Below are 23877 nucleotides of genomic sequence, written 5' to 3'. Positions count from 1 at the left end.
CAAGTGCATACTTTTGACTCTGCAGAAATTAACTTTCTTTTCTCCAAAACTGCAAACACTCATACTTTCTTGCTTGAAGTCATTTGGTTTCTATAAACTCCTGGAAATATTTCTTTCAGGCTGTTTTGAAAATTGCTATTACAGTTTGGGGAGGAATAGACTTTTCCTTTTTCAAACACATGCTCCATTGCCCAATTCTGGATTGGATTAATGTCGATTCAATAGCTGTTTATTGCATGTCTGTCACATATTATGCCTCAAGTTTTGGGTCCAGCCCCTGTGTTCATTATTTATTTCCAAACCGTGCCTTTAACCTTTTCCATTCCTCTTCCCTCTGTAGTATAGCTTTATCTGTTGCACACTCTTTCCCTTTCAGTATTCACCCCCGTTCACGGCTCTGTCCTGTCTGTTCCTCTCTTTCCAACTGCCATGGAACCCTGTGGTTTCAACTTTTAAACTTTCCATCATTCCTTTCCTTCCAATGGAGAAAAATTACCAAAAACTGGATCATCACAGATGTGTCCAACAGCCTTCCTTCAGACTTCAGACTAACTTCAACATATAGGTTTCAAGATTACTTACCAGGGTATGGAAAAATAGCCTATATTTGTCTACCTTGTGACCAGGGCTTCATTTTCATTGCCTGTTTCAATATTACCAAAAAAAAAAAAAAAAAAAAAAAAAAAAAGAGAAAAATCCTCTGTTTAAAGACTTAACATTTGACTTACAGATAGTTTGCTGATCATTTTGGTCTAGTCTCCTTTTTTTTTAACTCTAGAACGGGTAGTAAATGATTGTGCCACACTTTTGAAGAACTTAGGAAGGGGTCTGAAAACTCCAAATAGAAATGTTTTCCCTTATAGAGGTGTCTAACTGATGTCCTTTAAATGTTTCAGCCCATCGATGGGATACATGACAAGGGGATTGTAGAAGACATCCATTGTGGATCCATGAAGGGCACTGGTATGCGACCACCTCACCCAGGCATGGGCCCTCCCCAGAGTCCAATGGATCAACACAGCCAAGGTTTGTGTCAGCTACACACCTGATACTGGTTCCCCAGCATAGTCTTTCAGTCTTTCCTGTTGGATGTTTTAATTATGACTTCCAAAGAATGTGTCTAAGGAAGATCAAATCCAGCAGGGTTTCTTTTCCTTATAGAAATCTACCTCCATCCTCACCAATACAATCTGATGATTTGTATGGGAAATTTTATTTCTGAAGTCCTAGTAATTTTACTAGCCATCATGCGTGCAAGCAGTCTGCAAAGTGCTCTGTGTACTTTATCCAGAATCTTTATCGTAATCTTTTAAGGTGAATTATGTTATCCCAGTTTTATAGATGGAGAAGATAAAGCTGGACAATTTACTTTGTTTTGCTAAGTTTACATGTCCAATCGGTGAGAGGGCCAGAAAGAGAATCTAGGCCTGCTTCCCAGCAACAGTGTAGATGTGAAGGTAAGGTGAACCACCTGTGTCCCTTAAATTGCATGCTTATCCATTGTCTATAAGGCAGCTTTATCTGGCAGTGAAATTACATGTCATTTCTGGTGGGTGGCTAGGCCTGTCATAGCCAATTACCACAAACAGAAATGTATTTTCTTATATAATTCTGGAGGCTAAGTCTGAAATCAAGGCATCAGCAGGGCCATGCTCTCTCTGAAGGCTTTGGAGAAGAATCCTTCCTTGCTTCTTCCTGGTTTCTGGTGGTTGCCAACAATCCTTGGCATTCCTGGACTTGCAGATGCATCACTGCAATCTCTGCCTTAGTATCCACATGATTTTTTTTCTTGTCTGTCTGTCTGTGTCCAGATTTTCTTCTTTTTTTTGAGCCGGAGTCTTGCTCTGTCGCCCAGGCTGGAGTACAGTGGCGCATCTCTGCTCACTGCAAGCTCCGCCTCCCGGGTTCACACCATTCTCCTGCCTCAACCTCCCATGTAGCTGGGACTACTGGTGCCCGCCACCATGCTCGGCTTCTCCTGCCTCAGCCCTCCCATGTAGCTGGGACTACAGGCGCCCGCCACCATGCTTGGCTAATTTTTTGTATTTTTTTTAGTAGAGATGGGGTTTCACCATGTTAGCCAGGATGGTCTTGATCTCCTGACCTCTTCATCTGCCTGCCTCGGCCTCCCAAAGTGCTGGGATTATAGGTGTGAACCACCGTGCCCAACCCAGATTTTCTTCTTTTTATGGGGACTATTCATTGGATTAGGGCCTTCCCTAATGCAGTATGGCCTCATCTTAACATGATTACAGCTACAAAAATACTGTTTCAGGCCGGGCCTGGTGGCTCAAGCTTGTAATCCCAGTGCTTTAGGAGGCTGAGGTGGGCGGATCATGAGATCAAGAGATTGAGACCATCCTGGTCAACATGGTGAAACCCTGTCTCTACTAAACATACAACAATTAGCTAGGCGTGGTGGCGCATGCCTGTAATCTCAGCTACTCGGGAGGCTGAGGCACGAGAATTGCTTGAACCCGGGGGCAGAGGTTGCAGTGAGCCGATATTGCACCATTGCACTCCAGCCTGGCAACAGAGCAAGACTCCGTCTCAAAAAAAAAAACAACAACAACAACAAAATACTCTTTCAAAGTAAGGCACATTCCCAGGTACTAGGGGTTAGGACTTCAACATATTTGGAACACAATTCAATTCAACTCACAACAATGGCTAAAAGAAATACGGCATATTTCTTTTCTTCTTCATACGTAACAAGTCCTCTTTCTTTTCCTCACTGTTGAAAACTATTCAGGTACCTCAAAGCCTTTTAATATAATGTAGCCTGATTTCAGAGTCATTATGTGGTCATTTCAACATGTGACGGGCATGAGTTAATCTAGCACTAATTGACATTAATATGTAGATATTCTAATTCAAGGTTTATGGTTTATGTGTTGCTATATATAATCTTGTGTAATTAATGTGTGTGTTTCCTCCATCCATGATCAGATATCCATCTACCCGAGGGAAGACTTTTGGCTGTGAGGATTTAGAGAAGTCTAAGCACAGTTGTTTCCTTTTGAAATATAAATAAGCAAGTCGTGGAGGCATAGGAGTGCCTCCCCACTAATATTTGAACAGGCTTTTGAACATCCCAGACTCTTATCTGAATTTTAGTGGCAGGCAGGCGTAATTGTTGCAGATAACTCATAGAATCTTGACCATGTCAGAAGAGCAGCCTAAAGCTCTGGGACTTTTTGCTGTACAAGAAGAAAAAATTTGACTCATTCCCTGTTATGAGTGAAGTAAGACAGTATTTCCAGGCTTATCATTTAAATTTGAAGGGGCCAAGTATATTCATGGAGCTAATATAAACCTATATATATATATATATATATATATATATATATATATATATTTTTTTTTTTTTTTTTTTTTTTTTTTTTTTTTGAGGCACAGTCTCCCTCTGTTGCCCAGGCTGCAGTGCAGTGGCGTGATCTCAGCTCACTGCAACCTCTGCCTCCCAGGTTCAAGCGATTCTTCTGCCTCAGCCTCCTGAGTAGCTGGGACTATATGCGTTTGCCACCACACCCAGCTAATTTTTGTATTTTTAATAGAGACAGGGTTTCACCATGTTGCCCAGGCTGGTCTTGAACTCCTGACCTCAGGTGATCCACCCTTCTCAGCCTCCCAAAGTGCTGGGATTACAAGCATGAGCCACCATGCCTGGACTTAAACCTTTATTTTTAATACCTGGGAGGTATAGATGAGTGATATTTAGTGATTCTTAAAGCCAGGTGCTTACTTTTTCTGCTCCAGTCATTGCAGTAACTCTAATAGTGGAGTCCTAGGAAAATCTGAAAACTAAAACCACTTCAAATGCACAAATCGTAATTGAGAGCATTTTTACTTTTATTTCTGTGATCACTTGGCTCCTCTCTTCAACATAAGAATGATGTCTTATTTATCTTGGAATCCACAACACTTGACATGATATCTAGCACTTGGCTATATAGATATTAGTAAATTTTGTTCAATTAGGTGTGGAAGTTTGTGTATTAAAGAGTCAACAGTTTAAAATGATCTCAACTTTTATGTAATTTCAATGAAGTATAATAACTTTAAATGCAAAGGTCTGCATTAAAGGGAATCAGAATTAACATGTAATATTCTCTAAAATAGTAAAGTGCATTGTAGGCTGAGGAATGAGTTATTTTAGGGTGTATTTTTGAATAAAGCAGTATTAGTATAATGCAGTCCTATTTTATATAATGATCTAAAAAGAATTTAGACTTGGTAATAGCACGTGTCTTTAAAAAACTCATTGTGAAAAGCCATTTATTAATATAAAAACACAGGAACAGAGAGATGTGGTATTGATTGGAAGGCTGAGAGCTTTAACTACCTAGCAACCTATTAGGTTATTTTAGGGTGTTGGTCAAGAAGCAAAGCCATTTCCTTCAATAAATACCGAATTGTGTACCTTATGGTCCCAATGATAACATTGTTTATTTTTAGTCCATTGGATAGAAACCCTTCAAAGGCAGGTATATATTTAAGTTTTGTGTGTGTGTGTGTGTGTGTGTGTGTGTGTGTGTGTGTGTGTAGAGAAAATTCATATAATATTGGCACTTAGAAGTTCCAGATCATTAATAGGAGAAAGGTTATTGCATCTCTCTGAGGCAAGGTGAAACTCGGGAGATAATAGCCCTTGAAAACTAGGGAAAGAAAACTGCCACTTTTGACTTCTTTCGAACGAGCAAATCATACAGGATTCCAAAAAGAGCAGAATCTGCATCAACACTGTCATCCTACCGACAAATGTATATTCACTCTCGGGCAATTTCTTCACTCTGTTTTCTCAACTAAAGATAATTACCAAAATATGTGATGTTGTTGTATCACTTAGATTCTGTTTTTCTTCAAGTTTTATGGGATGCTATTCCTGTAGAAATAAAAATCTCTATTTTTAATAACATACTGTGACAGAATGATTCTATTTACATCCCCTACAAATTCTGGGAAATAATTCTCACTTCCGTTTTCTTCTGATCAAATTTGAGGTGAAATTTTGTTGTACTGACTAACTCAAAAATGATTTTTATTTCACTCTCAATTTTTTGGATCAAATTTGAGGTAAGTTTTTTTTTGGTATTGATTTGCCAGTGACCAGGTTCTTTTTTTCAGAGTTTAAATTGTTATGCTTAATGTAACTGTCTCACCTTCATAATGTTGCCTTGTTCATAGTTTCAAAGAGTGATGTAAGACATAGTGTTACACATGAATTTAGACTAGATTGCCTAATATTTTGGTTCATTGTATTAGGCATCCTATGATTTGCCATGAGTGAGATTCTAATTGATGACCCTAGGAAATAGGAAAGACCGGAAATCAGGAAATGTATGACTAATTTTAAGCCCTGGTCATGTCTCTTCTACTGTGAAAATGGTAGCAGGTTTGGTGGGAAGATTTTCCTCCTGTGGTAAACTCAGGGCTGGCCAGAAAGACGTCATAATGAATAGACTACCAGTTTGTACTAGCATTACAATTAAGGGGCTAATGTAAGCCTTCTTAAAGAAGCATGTTAATGCTGAAGTTAAGTGTCTGTTATTGATATTCTCTAAGTGTTTATTGTTGTAATAACAACATGTTGGGATTTAAATTTCTGCTAGTCTTGCAGGCTTTCAAGGGAATTTTCTTGGCTATTTTATATAACCAACTCAAACCCTAAACTGCATGGTGTGTGTGCTTCCTCACGGAGTAGGGATTTGTGGAATGAAATTTAGCAATTCTTCTATTTACCTTTAGGGCAGGATTTCCCCGAATAGAGTTCTACTTCTCATCAAATGGTGGAGTAAAACCCATTCTTGGTTTAGGGGATCACGCTAAATTTGCCTCCCTCTCCAAATGACAGTTGGAGATAAAAGTAACTGAATCTGTTATTTTCTTTGGGCTTGTGAATTATGAGGGTGAATCCCCAGTTGGGGGCAGTCATATATTCTCGGGCCTCTGTGATTCTGCAGATGCACAGAGCTCTTTCAGTTCAAACTTTTCTTAGGTTTGAGCATGCAGCAGGAATTTAATAAACGCTTATGTGATGACCTTTGTGAGAACTGTGACACGATTACATTTATTAAAGGGCAGAGACTTTTCATCCATCTATGTATGTAATGCTGTGTTCTGGGACACCTTTGACTTGATTAATTGGCACTTTGTTTCAGCTCAAGGACACCTTTTGGATTGCTTTAGGCCACTTTGTTCTCTCCTTCATCTTGGATCTCCCTCCAGCAATGTTCAGTTATGCTTTTCTAGGAATTCTATGGCTAAGCTATCCAGATCATCTCCTGAAATAAGTCCCTTGAGGTTTTTTTGTGCATTTTGATTTTTCTTCCCCAGAAAAGTGTTCTTAAATTTCCCATTTAGATCTCTTAGAAACCAAACAGTTTACTCTCATTTTTATGTTATATCACAAGTGGTTCTAGAAGGTTTTTGAAACTTTCAAGTCCCTCACTTATTTTCATATAACCAAATTTATATGAGATCATGGAAAGGGCATACCTTGGTTTAAATCTTGAAGCTGCCAAGAGTTAATTGTGTGACTTTGGGTAACTGGTTTACTCTCTGAGCCTCATTTTCCTCATTTTAAAAAATGTGGTAACAGTATATATCTTTTAGGGTTGTTGTAAGGGTTGAAGAAATAATGTATGTTCTACCCATATCTTCTTGATTCCCATTACCATTTCTATACCCCCACCAGCCTGATTTCCTGTGCCCAGAATCACTGTCTTGGTTCACTTCCATCTACCTTTCCCACATATGGCAAAGTCCCTGGAGAACAATAATCTTTAGAGCATTAGTCATAACCAGTGACTTAACCAGTGACTGCTGATTGCAGGAGTGTAAATACCTCAGCTTCTTTACCCCTTTCCTGGAATAATTTGGAGGCAAGTTATTTACCATATATTCTAAAGTTTCTGCACTGAATTAATCTTCAGATACCCACTGCAGCAGCTGGTTTGATAATACCCCCCCTTATTGACTGCCTTCCCTTCCTTATATTACCTTTTCATACCCCTATTAGTGTCCACGCACCTTCCCAGTAAATTGCCAGTACTCAATCCTTAAATAAGGCTCTGCTACTAGGGAGAACCCAACTGTGATAGTTGAGTGCAAGTCAACTCCTTGCATAGTACCCACAACATGTAGGCACTCAATAATTGCAAGTTATTCATAACATGCATAACAATAAACCAAGTGTTCGCTCTCCACCTGAGACATTCTTTATTCCCCATTGAGATATATCAGGTGCCATCAGGTTTTGTTCTCGCAGTTGGAGCTACTTTTACCATTCAGTACTGTCCCTTGGTGCCTTTCCTTTAGGTGAACAACAACCACTAACAGTTTACCTTCTAGGACTATTGATGTGGCTGTTGATCACTTGAAGTGTGGTTAGTTCAAATTGAGATGTGCTTTAAGTGTAAAATATTTAGCAGATTTCAAAGTCTTAGTATGAAAAAAAAGAACGTAGAATATCTCACTAACAATTTTTATGTTTTAAAATGATGTTTTGGATATGTTGGTTTAAATAAAATACATTTAAATTAACTTCACCTGCTTTTTTTTTTTAACATTTTTAAAGTGGCTACCAGAAAATTTTAAATTTTACATATATATAAAGCACATATTACTATATTAAAATCTTAAACTACATATAATTAATAAATGATATGTCATTTAAATTTCTATCAGACAGTTGCTGCAGACAATTATTAGAGTATTCAGGGATATCTCTCTTTCAGGGTTGTCAGGGGCAGCCTGTGATTTTCTTTTGTGCTTTCTTTTAGGTTATATGTCACCGCACCCATCTCCATTAGGAGCCCCAGAGCACGTCTCCAGCCCTATGTCTGGAGGAGGCCCAACTCCACCTCAGATGCCACCAAGCCAGCCAGGGGCCCTCATCCCAGGTGATCCGCAGGCCATGAGCCAGCCCAACAGAGGTCCCTCACCTTTCAGTCCCGTCCAGCTGCATCAGCTTCGAGCTCAGATTTTAGCTTATAAAATGCTGGCCCGGGGCCAGCCCCTCCCTGAAACGCTGCAGCTTGCAGTCCAGGGGAAAAGGACGTTGCCTGGCATGCAGCAACAACAGCAGCAGCAACAGCAGCCGCAGCAGCAGCAGCAGCAGCAACAGCAGCCGCAGCAGCAGCCACCGCAACCACAGACGCAGCAACAACAGCAGCCGGCCCTTGTTAACTACAACAGACCATCTGGTAGGTTAATACGCAACTAAATGAATAATGCCATGGTCCAACTCGGATAAGAAAGACTGCTCACACACCAAAACACTGGGTTGGTACAAGCCCAGGGCTGACATAACCTTTTGTTATACCCCACTGGCTCTCTATCCTTGCTCCACTCAGACGGCCAAGATTCTTGGTCTTCCTCTGCTGTTGAGACCTAGGGCAGTGTTTCTTAACCTTAAGAGGTGCTTGTGCAAGCTGGAGACCCGGGGAAAAAGCACCCGTGATTTTGCATTCTCTTTCAAGAGGTTCAAGGTTTCTTGGAAGCGCATCCACACACCCAAGGTTAAGAACCTCTGGACTTAGTGCCTTTCATCCCCAAAACTCACTGCTCAAATCAGTCCCACTAGAGCCATTTTATAATTTGTTGATTTGTTTATTTCTATCCCTTTTTGTTATGAAGAACATCTGGAGAGGCTTACAAGAAGCATGCCTGTTGTAAAATAATTATGAGTAGAAAAATCAGAAACAAGGGAAAATAGAAAAAAAAGTAAGAAATGGAGGTAAGCAAGTAGGGCTGTAAAAGCTCTCATAGTTGCTATATTTGCTTCAAAGATGACTTGAGTTTCTTGACAATCGGAGCCAAAAGGAGACAAAGTCCTGTATCTAAGTCTCGCCATTTGGAAGGAAGTTCTTACCAATTTCTCAGAAAAAGCCATTTTTAGCATGAGAGTATAGAGTTGATTTCCCACATGGGATTATTTTTTAAATTATTATCATAATCATTATTGTAAGAGGCACTGCATGATAGAAACATCAATAGCATTTGTTCATAACAGACTAACAGATTCAACATGGCCTATTTCTTATACACCTTGGGATGAAATCTGAAGCTATGACATTATACAATGGGTAGAAATGATATAATCCTTTGCATGGCCTCTTGGTCCTCAGTCTTGATCCCATTGATAGACTTCAGAGGTGCAGGCGACTGTGGACTGTGGAGTAATCTTCCATGAAGGTTGTTTTCTCTAGGAAGCGTTTTGTTAAAGAACTGGAAAAGCAGAGAGTTTATGGGTCGATTCTAATGAAAGCTTTGGATTCTAGGGAATGAGGTACTTCCTTGACATTGATACCATTTCCTCTGAGTGGTTTCCATTCATTTAGGCAAGTTCTGACACGCAGGTTGTTGCAAACAATTAGTTTGGGATATTGGTACTCTTCCTGGGTTTTGGGCCTTATACCATGGGAGAGAGTTCAGATTAGTATTTTTTTATTAATATTCTGCCTATTGAGTTTGTATATGTTTGTTTTCTGGTAGAGGCAGCTCCAAGAGTAGGCCTACCTAAGAGATAAACTCATCTTATTCATTGTTATAGCTTAAGAATGAATGTCTTAGTAAGTCTGAGCTACTGTAATGAAAGGTCATCAACTGGGTGGCTTATAAACAGTGAATTTGTTTCTCACAGTTCTGAATGCTGGGAATTCCAACTTCAAAACACCAGCAGATTCAGTGTCTGGTGAGGGCCTGCTTCCTGATTTATAGATGGCTTCCTTCTCACTGTGTCCTCACATGGAGGAAGAGACAAGGCAGCTCTCTGGAGCCTCTTTTATAAGGGCACGAATCCCAATTATGAGGACTCTTCCCTCATCAAGTACTCACCTCCCAAAGGCCTCACCTTCTAATATCATCTCCCTGGGAATTAGGATTTTAACATATGAATTTTGAGGGGACCATAAACTTTCAGACCATGGCAGTGGGTTTTAAAAGGGCAAGAAAATATTTCATCTCCAGATTTCTGTGTGGCTACCATGGAGGCATTTGGTAGGTGGAGGATCATAGAGGACTGAGCTTTGGGAACTGGAAAAGTTATACAGGAAATTGCAGAAAAGGGCAGTTTGAACCCTAAAAGTATTTAGAGGTTTTAAAACTGCAAAACTCCAGCTCTTGAGAATGCAGCCAGATAGAAGAAAAAAGCACATATGTGTATGTGTGTGTGTGGCTTATCCTCACTGAGTGCCTGCTGGCCTACTCGTGCCATTCTCAGTGATAAGTCCTTTGCATGTGTCACACAACTAATGATGGAGAGTCGGGATTCAGACCCCAGCAATTTGACTTGAGAACTAATGTTCTTAACCACTTTCCCATATTGGCTCCTTCGTGGCAAAAAGGCTCATGACAAGGGAAAAAACCTATCACAAAGTCTGGGTACCAAGATGCAAGCATTTTACTTCTGTGTGTAAAGAGACAGTATCTGTACACCTTACTTCGAGCCTGTGAGCCTTTTCCCTCTTACTCTGGGACACAGTATCAACAAAATTTGTAATCTTTTACCGGCCCAAGCAGTGGTATTTTAAAGAATGATCTAGACTCAGTAGTAAAAGATTCCAAGATACTATTTAAGAATGTAGGAAGCAGGCCGGGAACAGTGGCTCCTGCCTGTAATCCCAGCACTTTGGGAGGCTGAGGTGGGCGGATCCCGAGGTCAGGAGATCGAGACCATCCTGGCTAACACGGTGAAACCCCATTTCTACTAAAAATACAAAAAAATTAGCCGGGCGTGTTGGCGGATGCCTGTAGTCCCAGCTACTCGGGAGGCTGAGGCAGGAGAATGGTGTGAACCTGGGAGGTGGAACTTGCAGTGAGCCGAGATCTTGCCACTGCACTACAGCCTGGGTGACAGAGCAAGACTCTGTCTCAAAAAAAAAAAAAAAAAAAAAAAGAATATAGGAAGCAGAATGATTTGTTTGGGAAACCTTTTTAATCCAAGGTTAAAATAATATGACTGAACAAAGTAGTAAAATTTAAAGGATGAAGTTCCATTTATCTGGATACTTATACACAATAAATGCTTCGTGTCCTAATAAACCCAATCCTGAGTTCATTTTCTGGATCATTTTCAGAAGAGAGGGCTCTATTCCTTTTTTTTTTTTTTTTTAAATTATTATTTTTTTTTAACCTGGCTCCAGAACCTACGTCTTCCGTCATCAGGTGCCTGTCATTAAAGGGAATTCATTTTATTACTCACTGCTCATGTCTTTTTAAATTGTCAACAGTCGGAGCTTCGTTAGAAATGACAATATTTGGGCAGGTAGGGTTTTATGGAAGAGTGGAAAGGAGACGTGAATGAAGGAGGAAAGAAGATATCTCCTTCAAATAGAATGAGCCCATTCTGTCACTGAGAGGGCACTTCCATTTGACAGCATTGCTGAACTTGTCCCCACATCACAGGTTTCATGAGGGAAACAGATAACCTTACTTGCAAAAAATAATTGTTTTTTTAGATTGGCTTTTAGAAAAGTAAAAATAAGGCATGACTTTCTTTTTAAAGTTAATATTAGTCTATTTATTGTTTATCTCCTTTTTATAAAATAATTACTTTTAAACACCCCTGCTAATATTTCAGGATGTTATTCACTTACGTAGAGGTAGTTGTGTTCCCATTTTGCTTCTGTTCCATTTCCTAGTGTTATTCATGTGTGAAGAGAATCTTTTTGGCCGGGGTGGTCTGCCTAAAATCTACTCCAAAGTTATAATTCACCAAAAGTGACATCATCCTAGCCAACACCAAAGAATTATGGTTGGAGTTGAGGCATTGCACATGGAACACATAACTCTGCAGTGGTTTCTCCTACGAAATGTCAGCCACTCTTATGATGGAATGTGCCCTTGCCTGCTGTGGGCACCACTCAAATCTAACCCATCATTTTTCTTTTCATTTTGATTCACTTTTCCTTTCAGAGATTCAAGTGAAAAGAAAAATGGGAACTGAAAAAATTTGGTGTTTTTGAGGGGTGAGGGAGAGACCTTCTGGTAGAAAATAAAGTGTTTTGTTTTGATATCTGAAATTTTATATGCTCAATTTAAATATGTTTTATTGCATTTGTTTTTTCCAACCTGTGGAAACCACTTAAATTCCTATTGAATGCATAGATCTTTTATTTGCATGAATGTCCTGTATGCTGGAAACTAAGTGGGAGCTCCGAATGCTTAGAAGTTCTGTGCCTGTGAGACTTGGGTATTTTAATACATTTGTTGCCCTATTGCTTCAAATTAGGCATAGGGATGCATTCAGTAAAGACTGTCTCCCTCCCTGCTTAGCTGCCCCGGGACTCCCTTCTGGAGGGCCAGAGTTTCTACTTTGTTTCTATTTTGACTCCTAAAGTGAGGACTGAAGGGAAAGCAGATGGCATTTTGTACTTGTGACAATGAAGCCTAAATTGTTTATGTTGGAGAGGGAGCAAGAGATAAACCAAAGAATGTGATTTGTCTTCCATTTGAAGATACCAGGGAAAAGTCTTGTCAAGTAGCAGACCACCAGTGTCTGGTGTAGAGGAGATAATTTCTGTGGCTAGAGAGCAAAGCCAGCCAGGCAAACGAACCCGTAAGCCGCCTGAGGGACAGACAGGCATACAACCTAATGAATAGGTAGTTAGACTTTGGGCAAGGCTAATTGCAGCAAGCTGTGTTAGTTCCCCAGCCTCTGTAAGTAGTCGTTTTTATACAATCTGTCAGAGGGAGGAGAAAATAGACCCACACAGTAAATGGACTTGTGGTGTTTAGCTAGGAAGTGGAGTTTGCTCTAAGTCGCTCTGGTAGCAGACTCCAGGGAGCACATGGCAGGCGGACTCAGCTGAGTATCTGTGCTGAGGAGTTGTATTAAACTGTTGCAACACTTTGAAATTGCTTTAGAAAATGAGTACTCCCAAAGTTGCCAGCTAATACGGGATCGAATTTCCTGAAAGACCTTTCTTTTGCCGTGTGGTTTTTCTATAAAGCTGAGTCAATTAGGCTTCTTTACCTCCTTATGCTTGGTGGCAATAAAACGACAAGAGCTGAGGATTGAGGGTTGAGCATGTAGACGCTATTATCTCATTGGATGTTTACCACTGCCCTATGAGGTGGCTATTGTTACTCTCCGCATTCTATAGATGAGCACACTGAGCCACAGATTGGTTGAGTAACTTGCTCAGGCTCACACAACCAGCAGGTGGTACAGCTGAGGTGAAAGAGCATTTTTTCTGGAAAGATTCAGGGTGTTTAAATGTACCTGTTTAGTGCACAGCAAGTTGTAGTACTTTTAAATTGGAGAATGGAATATATAAGTAGATGTTTGAATCTCTCTGTGTCTCTCAGAGTTACGGGTGAATCAACAAAATTAGAATGTCTTTCTATTTAGTGACTGAAGAAGGCTGTCCATGCATGTATCAGGTCTAGTTTGGAGTCACAGACTAGATTCTGGACCAGAGAAGACACATAAGCTTTGGGTACCTTTCTTTGATTAAATGTAGTTTTAAAAATAATGACTTGACTATATTGCAGGGAGTCTTCATAGTCTTCTGCATGGGTATTTCTAGACAATAATGCTAAAGAGGAGAGTGCCAGTACAAGTGAAATTATAACATGATTGCAGTGTTATGGCTTTTGTTGATGAATTATTTGAACTGGGAAGAAAAACACTTTGAGAACTAAATTTAAAGTAATTCTTCCGATATTATCAGTAAGACCTAAAGGTAGTTGCTTTTAGAGGACCTAAATGTATTAAATTCCTGATTTAGCATGCTTGTACCAAGTCTTCAAATACGTTAAATTCTATCAGCTTCTTGAGCTTCTTAAGGAGAGTCATAGAATCATAGGGAATTAAAATAAATGTTAGAAATCTGTATCTCTTCTTACTTGACTGGATCATATCTAGAGCAACCCAAATGAAAATGTGCCCTGTTTTAAAGATCTCCAGGGAAAAATATTCTAAAACTTCCCCCAATAATTTATTCCAATGCATAGTAACCCTGAGACTTAATATTTAGAAATTGGTTTCTTATATATGGATGAAAGGAACTCTAAGAAGGTATACATTACATAAAAGACCTTTTATACAGGAAAAAAAAAGTACTTAGATGAAAAAACTTCTTAATTATGGAGGTACAATACCTAAAATTAAAAATAAAATGAAGTGCATTTTCCACCTAAGATTTTTTCATCAACCCCTAGAACCACTGCTGGAAATTACCTCATGAGAAATCTTACCTAGCTCTGTATCTTTTGGAAATGTTTTACCTAATTTTAGAAAGAGGGGAAAAGAACAGTAACATCACATACACACACACACACACACGCACGACACGAACACAGACACACACTGTAGTTTCCTAAGCAGTTTGTTCTAATTCTTCACATTCCCCCTGTCAAAATGTTTGCTTATAACTTTCTTTGTATTGTCATTTAAGCCCATTTCTAATTGGTGATTGTTGGAAATTGAATAAATGTGTTCAATTTTTCATAATGTATGTCGTTGTATGGTTAATTATTAAATCGCTCTGAAGTATATAGACTATTATTTTTGTTACCATTTAATAGCTATTTTTTCTTCGAAAGGGTATAGAAAAAATTGGAAGAATGCTCTGGACTTTAACATCTGCTTACTAAGATTCTTTTAAAAAAATTTACTAACTCATCTGGTATCATCACTAAAATTATTTATAATAATAAGGCAACTAAAAATTCATCTAGGAGGAGAAGTGGAACGTTGAAAAATTTAAGTGTGTACCTAGTAATTAACTTAAGCTCCTGAAGTTCAATGTGGAAAATTATTTTAAATTAACTTATTCAATGCACTTTGACAAGCTTGCAGATTACATAATATTTTATTCTGATAACATGGGATAATGATCCCTTGAATCCTAATATTTGCTAATTTTTATTAGGTGGAATGAGCAGATTTTTTTTTTTTTTTGGGCTAACAATGAATGTTTTAAGAAATGTTTTCTAATATGTAGTAAGAAAAAATTTAAGTTCCCAAAATTCACTGATTAAACCTGAAATATGCTTTATAGGCCTTAAAAGAAAAAGTGTGTGCAGCTTGTAGTTCACATCAGAAGACTGATAAACTCGTTGCTCTGTTTGTAAAGCATAGGTTCTAACAGCAGGGCTATTCCAGACTGGGATAGAGGTCTGTCCTAAAAGGGCTTGAGGTACAATTTGCAAGATGTGATTTTAGGACCATACCGAAATTGCATCTGACTGTTGGGTGACTCCCTTTCTTTTTTGAACTCTGCATGCACCTGTAATTAAAAAAAGAAAGAAAGGAAAAGAAGGAAAGAAAGAAAGAAAAAAAAGAGAAAGCAAGCAACCCATTGTAGAGTTACATTGAAAGCTGGCGGTAGTTTCCTTAATCAATTGTATTAAGTCGCAGTCATTTTCGGATCATTTGCACCCATGTTCCTTAGTGAATGCCATTTCCCTATGGGGATAGATGCCAGATTCTTTTTTCTTTCTGTGTCTTTTTCCTTCTCCGTTTTCTTTTTCCTTTTACCCCATTCCCTGCCTTGCCCTCCTCTCCCTTCCTCTTCCTCTTCCTTCTTGCCCTCTTTTTTTTTTTCTTCTCTTCCCTTAGGTGTTTAAGACACTTAATGGTCCCCAGCACTGGGCCCCGGGGGGCGGCGGGCAGGCCGGGTGTGGCCCGCGGGGCGCCGTCCCGCCCGAGCTGCCCATGTCGCTCTTGTCCCGCAGGCCCGGGGCCGGAGCTGAGCGGCCCGAGCACCCCGCAGAAGCTGCCGGTGCCCGCGCCCAGCGGCCGGCCCTCGCCCCGCGCCCCCCGCAGCCGCGCAGCCGCCCGCGGCCGCAGTGCCCGGGCCCTCGGTGCCGCAGCCGGCCCCGGGGCAGCCCTCGCCCATCCTTCAGCTGCAACAGAAGCAGAGCCGTATCAGTCCCATCCAGAAACCGCAAGGCCTGGACCCCGTGGAAATTCTGCAGGAGCGGGAATACAGGTAATGCACCCCACCAGAAAGGGGCTCACCGGCTGTGTGTTCTAGCAAGTGCCACCAAGCCTAGGGGGGTGAGGTGCCTGCCCATTGGTTGGCCAAACTGTGATTTTCACCTATTCAGTCAGAAAACTTATCCACCCCTGTGGCCTGCCAGGTGCCGAGGTAGGCACTGGGGTTTTGAAGATCAAAAGCCGCCGGGGACTTCCTGTAGACCCAAGAAAGTGATCATCTCACACTTCGATTATGGAATACATTGTCATTGTTTATACTTGTGTCGTTGAATAATGACTGAGGTGGTGGGATGTTGAGTGTGTTGTGCTGGCCTGACTTTCATGTTAGTTGACATTTCTACTCAAGCATACTTTGGTAGCTTTGTATAAACTTTGTTTTAATTCACGTGTGTCTATGGTGTGATCCAGCCTTATGGGTATACCCTGTGCAAGTGTCTCTATACAAGGTCCTTATTTAAATTATTAGTCCAGGAACTTAATTTTTACCTGATTCAGCCCATTTATCAGAATCAGGGGCTGGCAAACCCTTTCTGTAAAGAGCCAGATAGTCAATATTTTATGCATTGTGGGGCCATATGATCTCTGTCACAACTCACCTCTACCCTTGTAGTGCGAAAACAGGAAAACAGCCGTGGACAATAATGGGCTGGCTGCCTTTCAGTAAACTTTACAAAAACAGGCTGGAGGCAGGATTTGGCCTGCAGGCTGTAGTTAGAAGACCCCTGATGTAAGTGGTTAATGTCAACCCAAAAGGGAGTCCAGCAAGTATTAAGTCAAGATAAAATAAAGCTAAGATTGTGGATTCTGGAGTCTGCCAGAAAGCATACTGTGTCACTTCTTACCATGGTCAAGTTATGTCTCTTTTCTGTGACTCAGTTTCCTCCTAGGCTAAAAGAAGGTACCTCTCATAGTGTTGGGAAGATAAAATGATACTGAAACATTCAATAAATAATAGCTATTATTATTTCCCAAATACTTCTTAATTTTAAGGAAAATTAGAGTTTAAAAATTATAGAGAATGTTGGTAAACCATGTCTAGGCTCCCTTTTAAAACATTACCTTAATCTTTATTGAAAAGCACATCACTCATTTGTTGTTAGACTAAAATACTAAGTTACCAGCTTTGAGAGGTACTCTGAAAGAAATCAGGATTACTTGCCATTAGATGTGTTTATTTTTTTGGATGAAGAGTGTAACTTTACTCTCATTACTATTAATAATCATCTGTTAAGATATTTTATCTTGCTATTTCCAACATTTCATGTATTCCCAGAGAACTAGATACTCATTGTCAATTGATATTTCAGTGCTGATAGGCAGATTCTGCTGGGTGAATAATTGCGGTGTGTTATAAAGTCAAATGCTAGCATATTCCTCTGTTCATGTGCAGTAGACTAATGTGCAGTACATTCTGTATGTTGCTGTTGAATTTTTAAAAAACTGAAAGTATTGGAAAAAATCAGTAATAGAGTGGAGAAATACAATGTGGATGCTCTAAAATTCTGACTTCCTAAGAGCTAATATTTTTTTTCCTACCCTAGTAAAGGAAAAAGCTCTGTACAAGCTCCCTAGTTAAAACATTTTTTTCCCATTTGAATTACCAGTACCTTTGTTAAACTATGTGAACTACCCTTAGAAGAGAGATGCTTTCTATAGCTAGAAATTTTTACATATGTCTAGACTTTTTGACTTTTTCAGCCTGGTATGTGTGTGTGCACAAGTGTGTTTTAACTTTTTATTTTGCTAGCTCCTAAATGTTCTTGATCATTTTTTCTGGAATTTTCATTGCAGGACTTTCTTGTAATAAGTTTATTTTAGAAACTTTTTTTGGAGATTACCTTAATGAATGGTCTTCCAAAGTACACAGTATTAAGTAGTACTATTTCCAATGTATAAAAAGATTTTGTTCTGCACTCCTATGTCAATAAAAAATGCTGTCAGTATCTTTTAACTTATGTGCATTGCAAAATGTGGAGAATGGCTATTTTTCATAGTATTATTATTGCTTTATAAATGCCTACTCCTTTGTAAAGCCTTGTGGCTTTTGAAATGACTGATCTGGACAACCCTGAATCCGGAAAGGTTGTGGGTCCTTTGGCCTGAATTTTCCCATGGCCACCTGGAGAAGAAGCATCGTTTTGTAGTGACAACATTATGGGGCATGTTTTGTATTCTTTGGTTACAGAGCAGTAACTGTCTTCTGCCTATATGAAGATAAGTTGTTCAACTGCAGAGATTACATTTATCCCTTAAAAGGGCTAAATTAGGTCCCTTAGGCACTTGCAAAGGACAACAAATAAACTATTTTTTTTTTCTTTTGACCCTTTGTGATAGAATGGCTTACCAGCCTTTAGCATTGATAACTGTTAGGATCCAGTGCATCTTTATCATCTGATCAAAGATTAGAGAAAGGTCTAAAAAACCTCTTTTACAATTTGATAAACTTAGTTTGAGCAAAAATCATGTGTCAAATTCTTGAACAGATGTTAATTTCTTTGGGTCTTGTAATATTTACCTTGTCTATGAAATTTGACAGGAAATTTTCAGAATCTTAAATTTTTTTAACATTTAAGTCAGTTGGCTGCTTTTCCTTGTTCATCATAAAAGCAGAACGTTGACAAATTGACCTTCCTTTTCATTCATAGCATAAATAGATGTCTGCCTATGAGCACTTTGCTGCAGCTTTGTACGAACTCTCTAGTTGAAACATTTTTCCCGCTTAAATTGGATCCTTTCTTTTTGACCATCTTTCTCTTGTAATGGAACTTTATTACTTCCATAGTAAGTGTCAGAGAGATATTTCCCTGGACTGCTTTTTTCTCTTTTTTTCTTTTTGGCACACTTTTGTTGGCTTCTCATTGTGCCTAACTTCGCTTTCTTCTATTTAGAATTAGATGTCTGGTCAAAAGTACCTCAGGAATCATCACATTGGCATGTAAACTAATTCCGCAGATGTTTGCATGGAAGATGTATTTCACACTTGAAGGAGTTTATTTGGGAAGAACATCTCTGAATTACATCAGCCCTCTTCGGAATAAAGTCAGCATTTAGTATGAAAAGAGCGGTATATCCTGCTTGTGTCAGGAAGCAGACATAGGCTGCTTACCTGTGATTTTTTTTTTTTTTTGTCCTGCCCTTGTCGCCATTGCAATCCTGAAAATTCCTTCTCAAAAATTACGAATAGCTGCTTTACTTGCAGAGTTACAAAAAGTCACACACGCTCTCTTTTTAAAGTGTCACTCAGTTCCTTGAAGGAACAAAATGTACCAGTGTCATTTTCTGTTCAAATAACTCTCCTACAGGAATCATAAACTTCTCCTCTGGACCTGAACAAATATCTGTTGCCTTTAATGGAACTCTTTTTCTTGCCAGAACAGTAACCCCTCTTGATTTACTGTTCAATCTGTATGAAAAACCTGTGTGACCTAATTCTGCATCAATTTTCTGTACTCGTGAGGACACTAAATGAGTCTCCTGCAGTTATGCAGTATTACATCTTGTTGTTGTTTCGGGAAGTTTAGAATCCTGAATCTCTTTATCGGACTACCTGCTGAATCTCACTGATGGGGAGATGAAATTGTCTGGAGAGGAGCATTATTTAAAATGAAGATTTCTATTAACAACAACAACAACAACAAAGATACAATCTTCTGTGTTAAAGAAGCCCCTCCTATACCTTTGCTACTCACCCCCCCATGTGCTGAATCAAATGCATATAATTTTACTATGGAATCTCCCTTTCCTCTTCTCCTAGAGTTTGCACTTTGTACTTCTTGCCTCCTCTCCATGGAAGAGGGATTCTTTTGTGCCAGGGAATCAGATTCACTGACAAATACTAGGCTCCTTGGAGAAGTAGTCATTTCAGGGAGAAGTGCAGCCCCCTTGCTCCTACCCTGTCTCTCCACTGCCTTAGTCACACAGTGCCCCATCTACCCCGGGTTCCCGCTCCCCACCTCCTCATTTTCCCTACACTTCCCTACTTTCCACCGTCCAGTTCAGTGTGATGTAATCTCTACCCTATCAACCCAGTTGTCCTACGATTATTTATTTAGTCCTAGTTCCATGGTTGTTTGGAGGATTAAGTAGGAATTCCTCTAATTTAGCATCTGACCCACTTTGTCAAAGAGAGTAAATCAGAATACCAAGGGATAGTTTGAGTTCTAGGATATTCAAATAACAAAGATCTGCAAGGAATCTAGAACCAAGGAACTGGAATAACCAAATCATTGGCCATGATCTCACGCCACTATAATATTTAACTTTCCTTTGGTATGACCTTAACCTGTAAAAGCAAAGTTGTCTCAGTTTTATTTTTTCCCTTTAAATTCTATATTTCAAAAAAATCAGTAGCGGATTTTTTTCTTTACATCTTAATTGTTAAGATGCAACATCTGTTGCTGTATCCAGATATTTGGGGGCTATGTAGATGTTTTAGAAAATGGGTAAATGAAGTAGATGTCTGTTTCATATAGTGAAAAGTAATAATCTCATGCGTATCACTAGTAAAAGGAATGTGGAAGAAAGTTGGGAGAATTTGAACAATTTTGCCAAAAGAGTAAAATGATGAATTTATTATTGTGCATGAAATATAAAACTTTCAGTCTTTTGAATGATTAAACCATTTTAAAATGCTGTTGTTTGTGTTGGTATGCACAGTTAAAACAACAGCATGGGCCAGGCGTGGTGGCTCACGCCTGTAATCCCAGCACTTTGGGAGGCTGATGCCTGCGGATCACCTGAGGTGAGGAATTTGAGACCAGCCTGGCCAACATGGCGAAACCCCATCTCTACTAAAAATACAAAAAGTAGCCAGGCGTGGTGGCACGTGCCTGTAGCCCCAGCTACATGGGAGGCTGAGGCAGGAGAATTGCTTGAACCCAGGAGGCGGAGATTGCAGTGAGCCGAGCTAGTGCCACTGCACTCCAGCCTGGCTGACAGAGTGAGACTCCCTCTCAAACAAACAAATAAACAAAAAATAACAACAGCATGGTAGCAGTGATAATATTAACACATTATGATGACAAATCATTTAATAAATTAGAATGAATAACATGTATCTAGCAAATAAAATAAGAATCAGTCGTAGATATTATTTTTAGTGAAGTCCCTGAAAAATAGTTTTCCTTACCACCATTTTAAAATTTTTAAAAATGATGACATTTTATTTCCCTTCCAAACTAAGCAACTGTAGGTTTTTACAAAAAATCACTCATTTTGATATTTGGCTATATGAAGTATTAGATCTTCTACAGCATTTAGGTCCAGGAGGTTTTACTTTTTCATGTTAATGAAAATGATGCCTGTCATCATCAGCATCTTGGCAAGGAAGACAAATGGCCTGGTTGCCTTAGGACAGAACTAGAAGTTAGAAAGAAAAAAAGTCTGTCCTCTCAGCTCTGTAGTCTGGCAACACCATCATGTTTGGAAAACACTGTAATATTCATTTTTTAAGATAATTTCGACTTTTATTTGAGATTCAGGGGATGCATGAATAGGTTTCTTAACATGGGTGTATTGCATAATGCTGAGGTTTGGGGTGCAATGGATCCCATCATTCAGCTAATGAGCATAGTACCTAAAAGTTTTTCAACCCTTGCTGCCTTCCCTCCCTCCCCCGTTTAGTAGTCGCCAGTGTGTATTGTTGCCATCTTTATGTCCATGAATACCCAATGTTTAGCTGCCACTTAAAAGTGAGAACATGCGGTATTTGGTTTTCTGTTCCTGCATTAATTTGCTTAGGATAATGGCCTCCAGCTGCATCCATGTTGCTGCAAAGGACATGATTTGGTTGTTTTTTTTTTTTTAATGGCTGTGCATAATTTTAAACAGAATTCTTAATTTTCAACTTTTATAGTTGAGGTCCAGGAAGGTTCTCAGAAAGTATATTTTAATTATCTACCATTTCATTGCAGTGGTTTTGGTATCAGGCAAATTGAGGTTCCAGTCTTGGCCCCCTTCTTTACTAGCTCTGTGGTATCTCCAGGTGTCTTCAGTTTTCCTCATCAGTAACATGGGACCATTATAACATTTACCTTATAGAGAGAGGCGTGTCTGTGTGTGTAAGAGAGAGACAATTAAATAAAATTATGCATTAAAGGCACTTAGTGCTGTTAATATTAACCTAGTTTAACTTATTACTCATTTTATCATTATTCTTTCTTTGTTGAAATCTAGTTCAGTACAGTTTGCCTCAAATTTAGGGGATGTAGTTCTAAAAACAGGCTTAAATGGCATATAATTATTTGTCAGAATAGGATTCAGGTGAACTCTAAAACCAGCAGTTTATATATCTAACAGTAATAGTATCCCAAGTGAATGGCTAAAGTGAGAGGTCTTTTATTTTCTACTCTGCCTTTATTATGCGGAAGTACATGCAGTTATATTTTTGATGGTGTGTAAAACGAGAATCCTCAACATCCTTTTCTAGAAACTCTTGGTTTTTGAGTACTATTTACTGCTGGCCCTGATTTTTTAAAAACAGCCTCATTTGTATTTTCTTTTCTCAAGCAAGCTCTGCTCACGGAGGAAGTGGCTGTGGCTGGCAGAGCGCTTTCTGAATGTTTAGGGTTGGCTGATTTCTGTGGCATCAGCACCTAAAACCGTTCTTGCTCTCTCCGCTTTAATGGCTGTTCGTCATCGGCATCTTGGCAAAGAAGACAAATGGTCCGGTTGCCTTAGGACAGAACTAGAAGTTAGAAAAAAGTGTGTCCTCTCAGCTCTGCATTCTGTCCGGCTGGGAGTTAGGAAGCGAGTCAATTGTTTCTGTCTCTCATTTCTCTCTCTGCTAAGAGCGAGCAAGGACATTTGACTTCCCCACTAGATACAGGGTGAACCCTCTTTCCCTGGTGTTAGATAGGGGTTATGGAGGAAGCCACATTGTTAAGTTAACATATACCTGTCTGCATTAATACAAAGGTAGCTTTTCTCTGCTTAACATCAAAAATTCTAGTTGGGTGTCAGAAATCAACTATCAGTATCTGGAATATGTTTTGCCCTGAACTTAAACCTGATGTCATTGTTTATCATGTAACATTAAATTGTAATGTGTTTTTCCACTGCCCCCTTTTCCCCGTTTTATTGTTTCCTTCAGACTTCAGGCCCGCATAGCTCATAGGATACAAGAACTGGAAAATCTGCCTGGCTCTTTGCCACCAGATTTACGAACCAAAGCAACCGTGGAACTAAAAGCACTTCGGTTACTCAATTTCCAGCGTCAGGTAATACCTTTTCCCCAGTGAATCTGAGATGTAGGAAATAAATGTAATTGTTCCTAAAGTGTTATCTGTGTTGCCTTTAGTCTATTCGATATTGTTATAAAGATATAAAGAGAGAAACATAGTAAAATAGTGAATCTTTTAGACCAACAGCTTACAACTAAAAATAATGAAGATGAACTGCTTATTATTCTGGTTTTCTCTTCTGTATATGGGAAAGAGTTTTTCCTCCTGTACTATGGTTTACAAAGTCAAGAGTTATGGCATTTTGTTACCATGGATGAAAAACCTTGGGAACAAGTGGGGTAGCTCATGTTTGCCTTTATGACTCCAAGGAAAAACCAGAAGGTAGTAGAGTGGAGCTTCTTCGTAAGCACAGATGTTAAGTGCTAGCCACGACTGTGAAAAGAATTTTAACAAATATGATAGCCACTCTACTGAATTAGTTCATCATTTATAGAAATACATAAAACAGTGTCTTATAGCTTATTTATTCACCAATATCTGAGTTTGGAGTGTTTGATCACATCAGGCTCATACAGTGACTAATCTGTAAATTATCTTGTCATTACAGTAGTTATTAAAAGCCAGTATAATGACCTATTTTCTGATTTCTAAATTAGTAAGAGACTAGTGGAATGAGTTAGAGCTACTTTTCACTTTGGTGAGTTTTGCCTTGTGGACTCAGAATGTTCAAGTTTGCTAGTCCAC

The 23877-nt window shown here is 39.2% G+C and overlaps 1 protein-coding gene across 1 annotated transcript in view; it reads left to right on the top strand.

Moving 5' to 3' along the window:
* SMARCA2 (SWI/SNF related, matrix associated, actin dependent regulator of chromatin, subfamily a, member 2) overlaps window positions 1–23877 on the top strand; it is a 182204-nt gene that overhangs the window by 18648 nt on the left and 139679 nt on the right. Inside the window, 5 exon segments of the mRNA XM_050761733.1 lie at window positions 897–1026; window positions 7785–8207; window positions 15688–15761; window positions 15763–15944; window positions 23043–23169. Of these exon segments, the coding sequence (XP_050617690.1) occupies window positions 897–1026; window positions 7785–8207; window positions 15688–15761; window positions 15763–15944; window positions 23043–23169 (936 nt within the window).

This window comes from Macaca thibetana, chromosome 15 (assembly GCF_024542745.1).
Source record: "Macaca thibetana thibetana isolate TM-01 chromosome 15, ASM2454274v1, whole genome shotgun sequence".
NCBI classification, from domain to species: domain Eukaryota; kingdom Metazoa; phylum Chordata; class Mammalia; order Primates; family Cercopithecidae; genus Macaca; species Macaca thibetana.
This window is presented reverse-complemented; position numbering and strand designations above follow the sequence as displayed.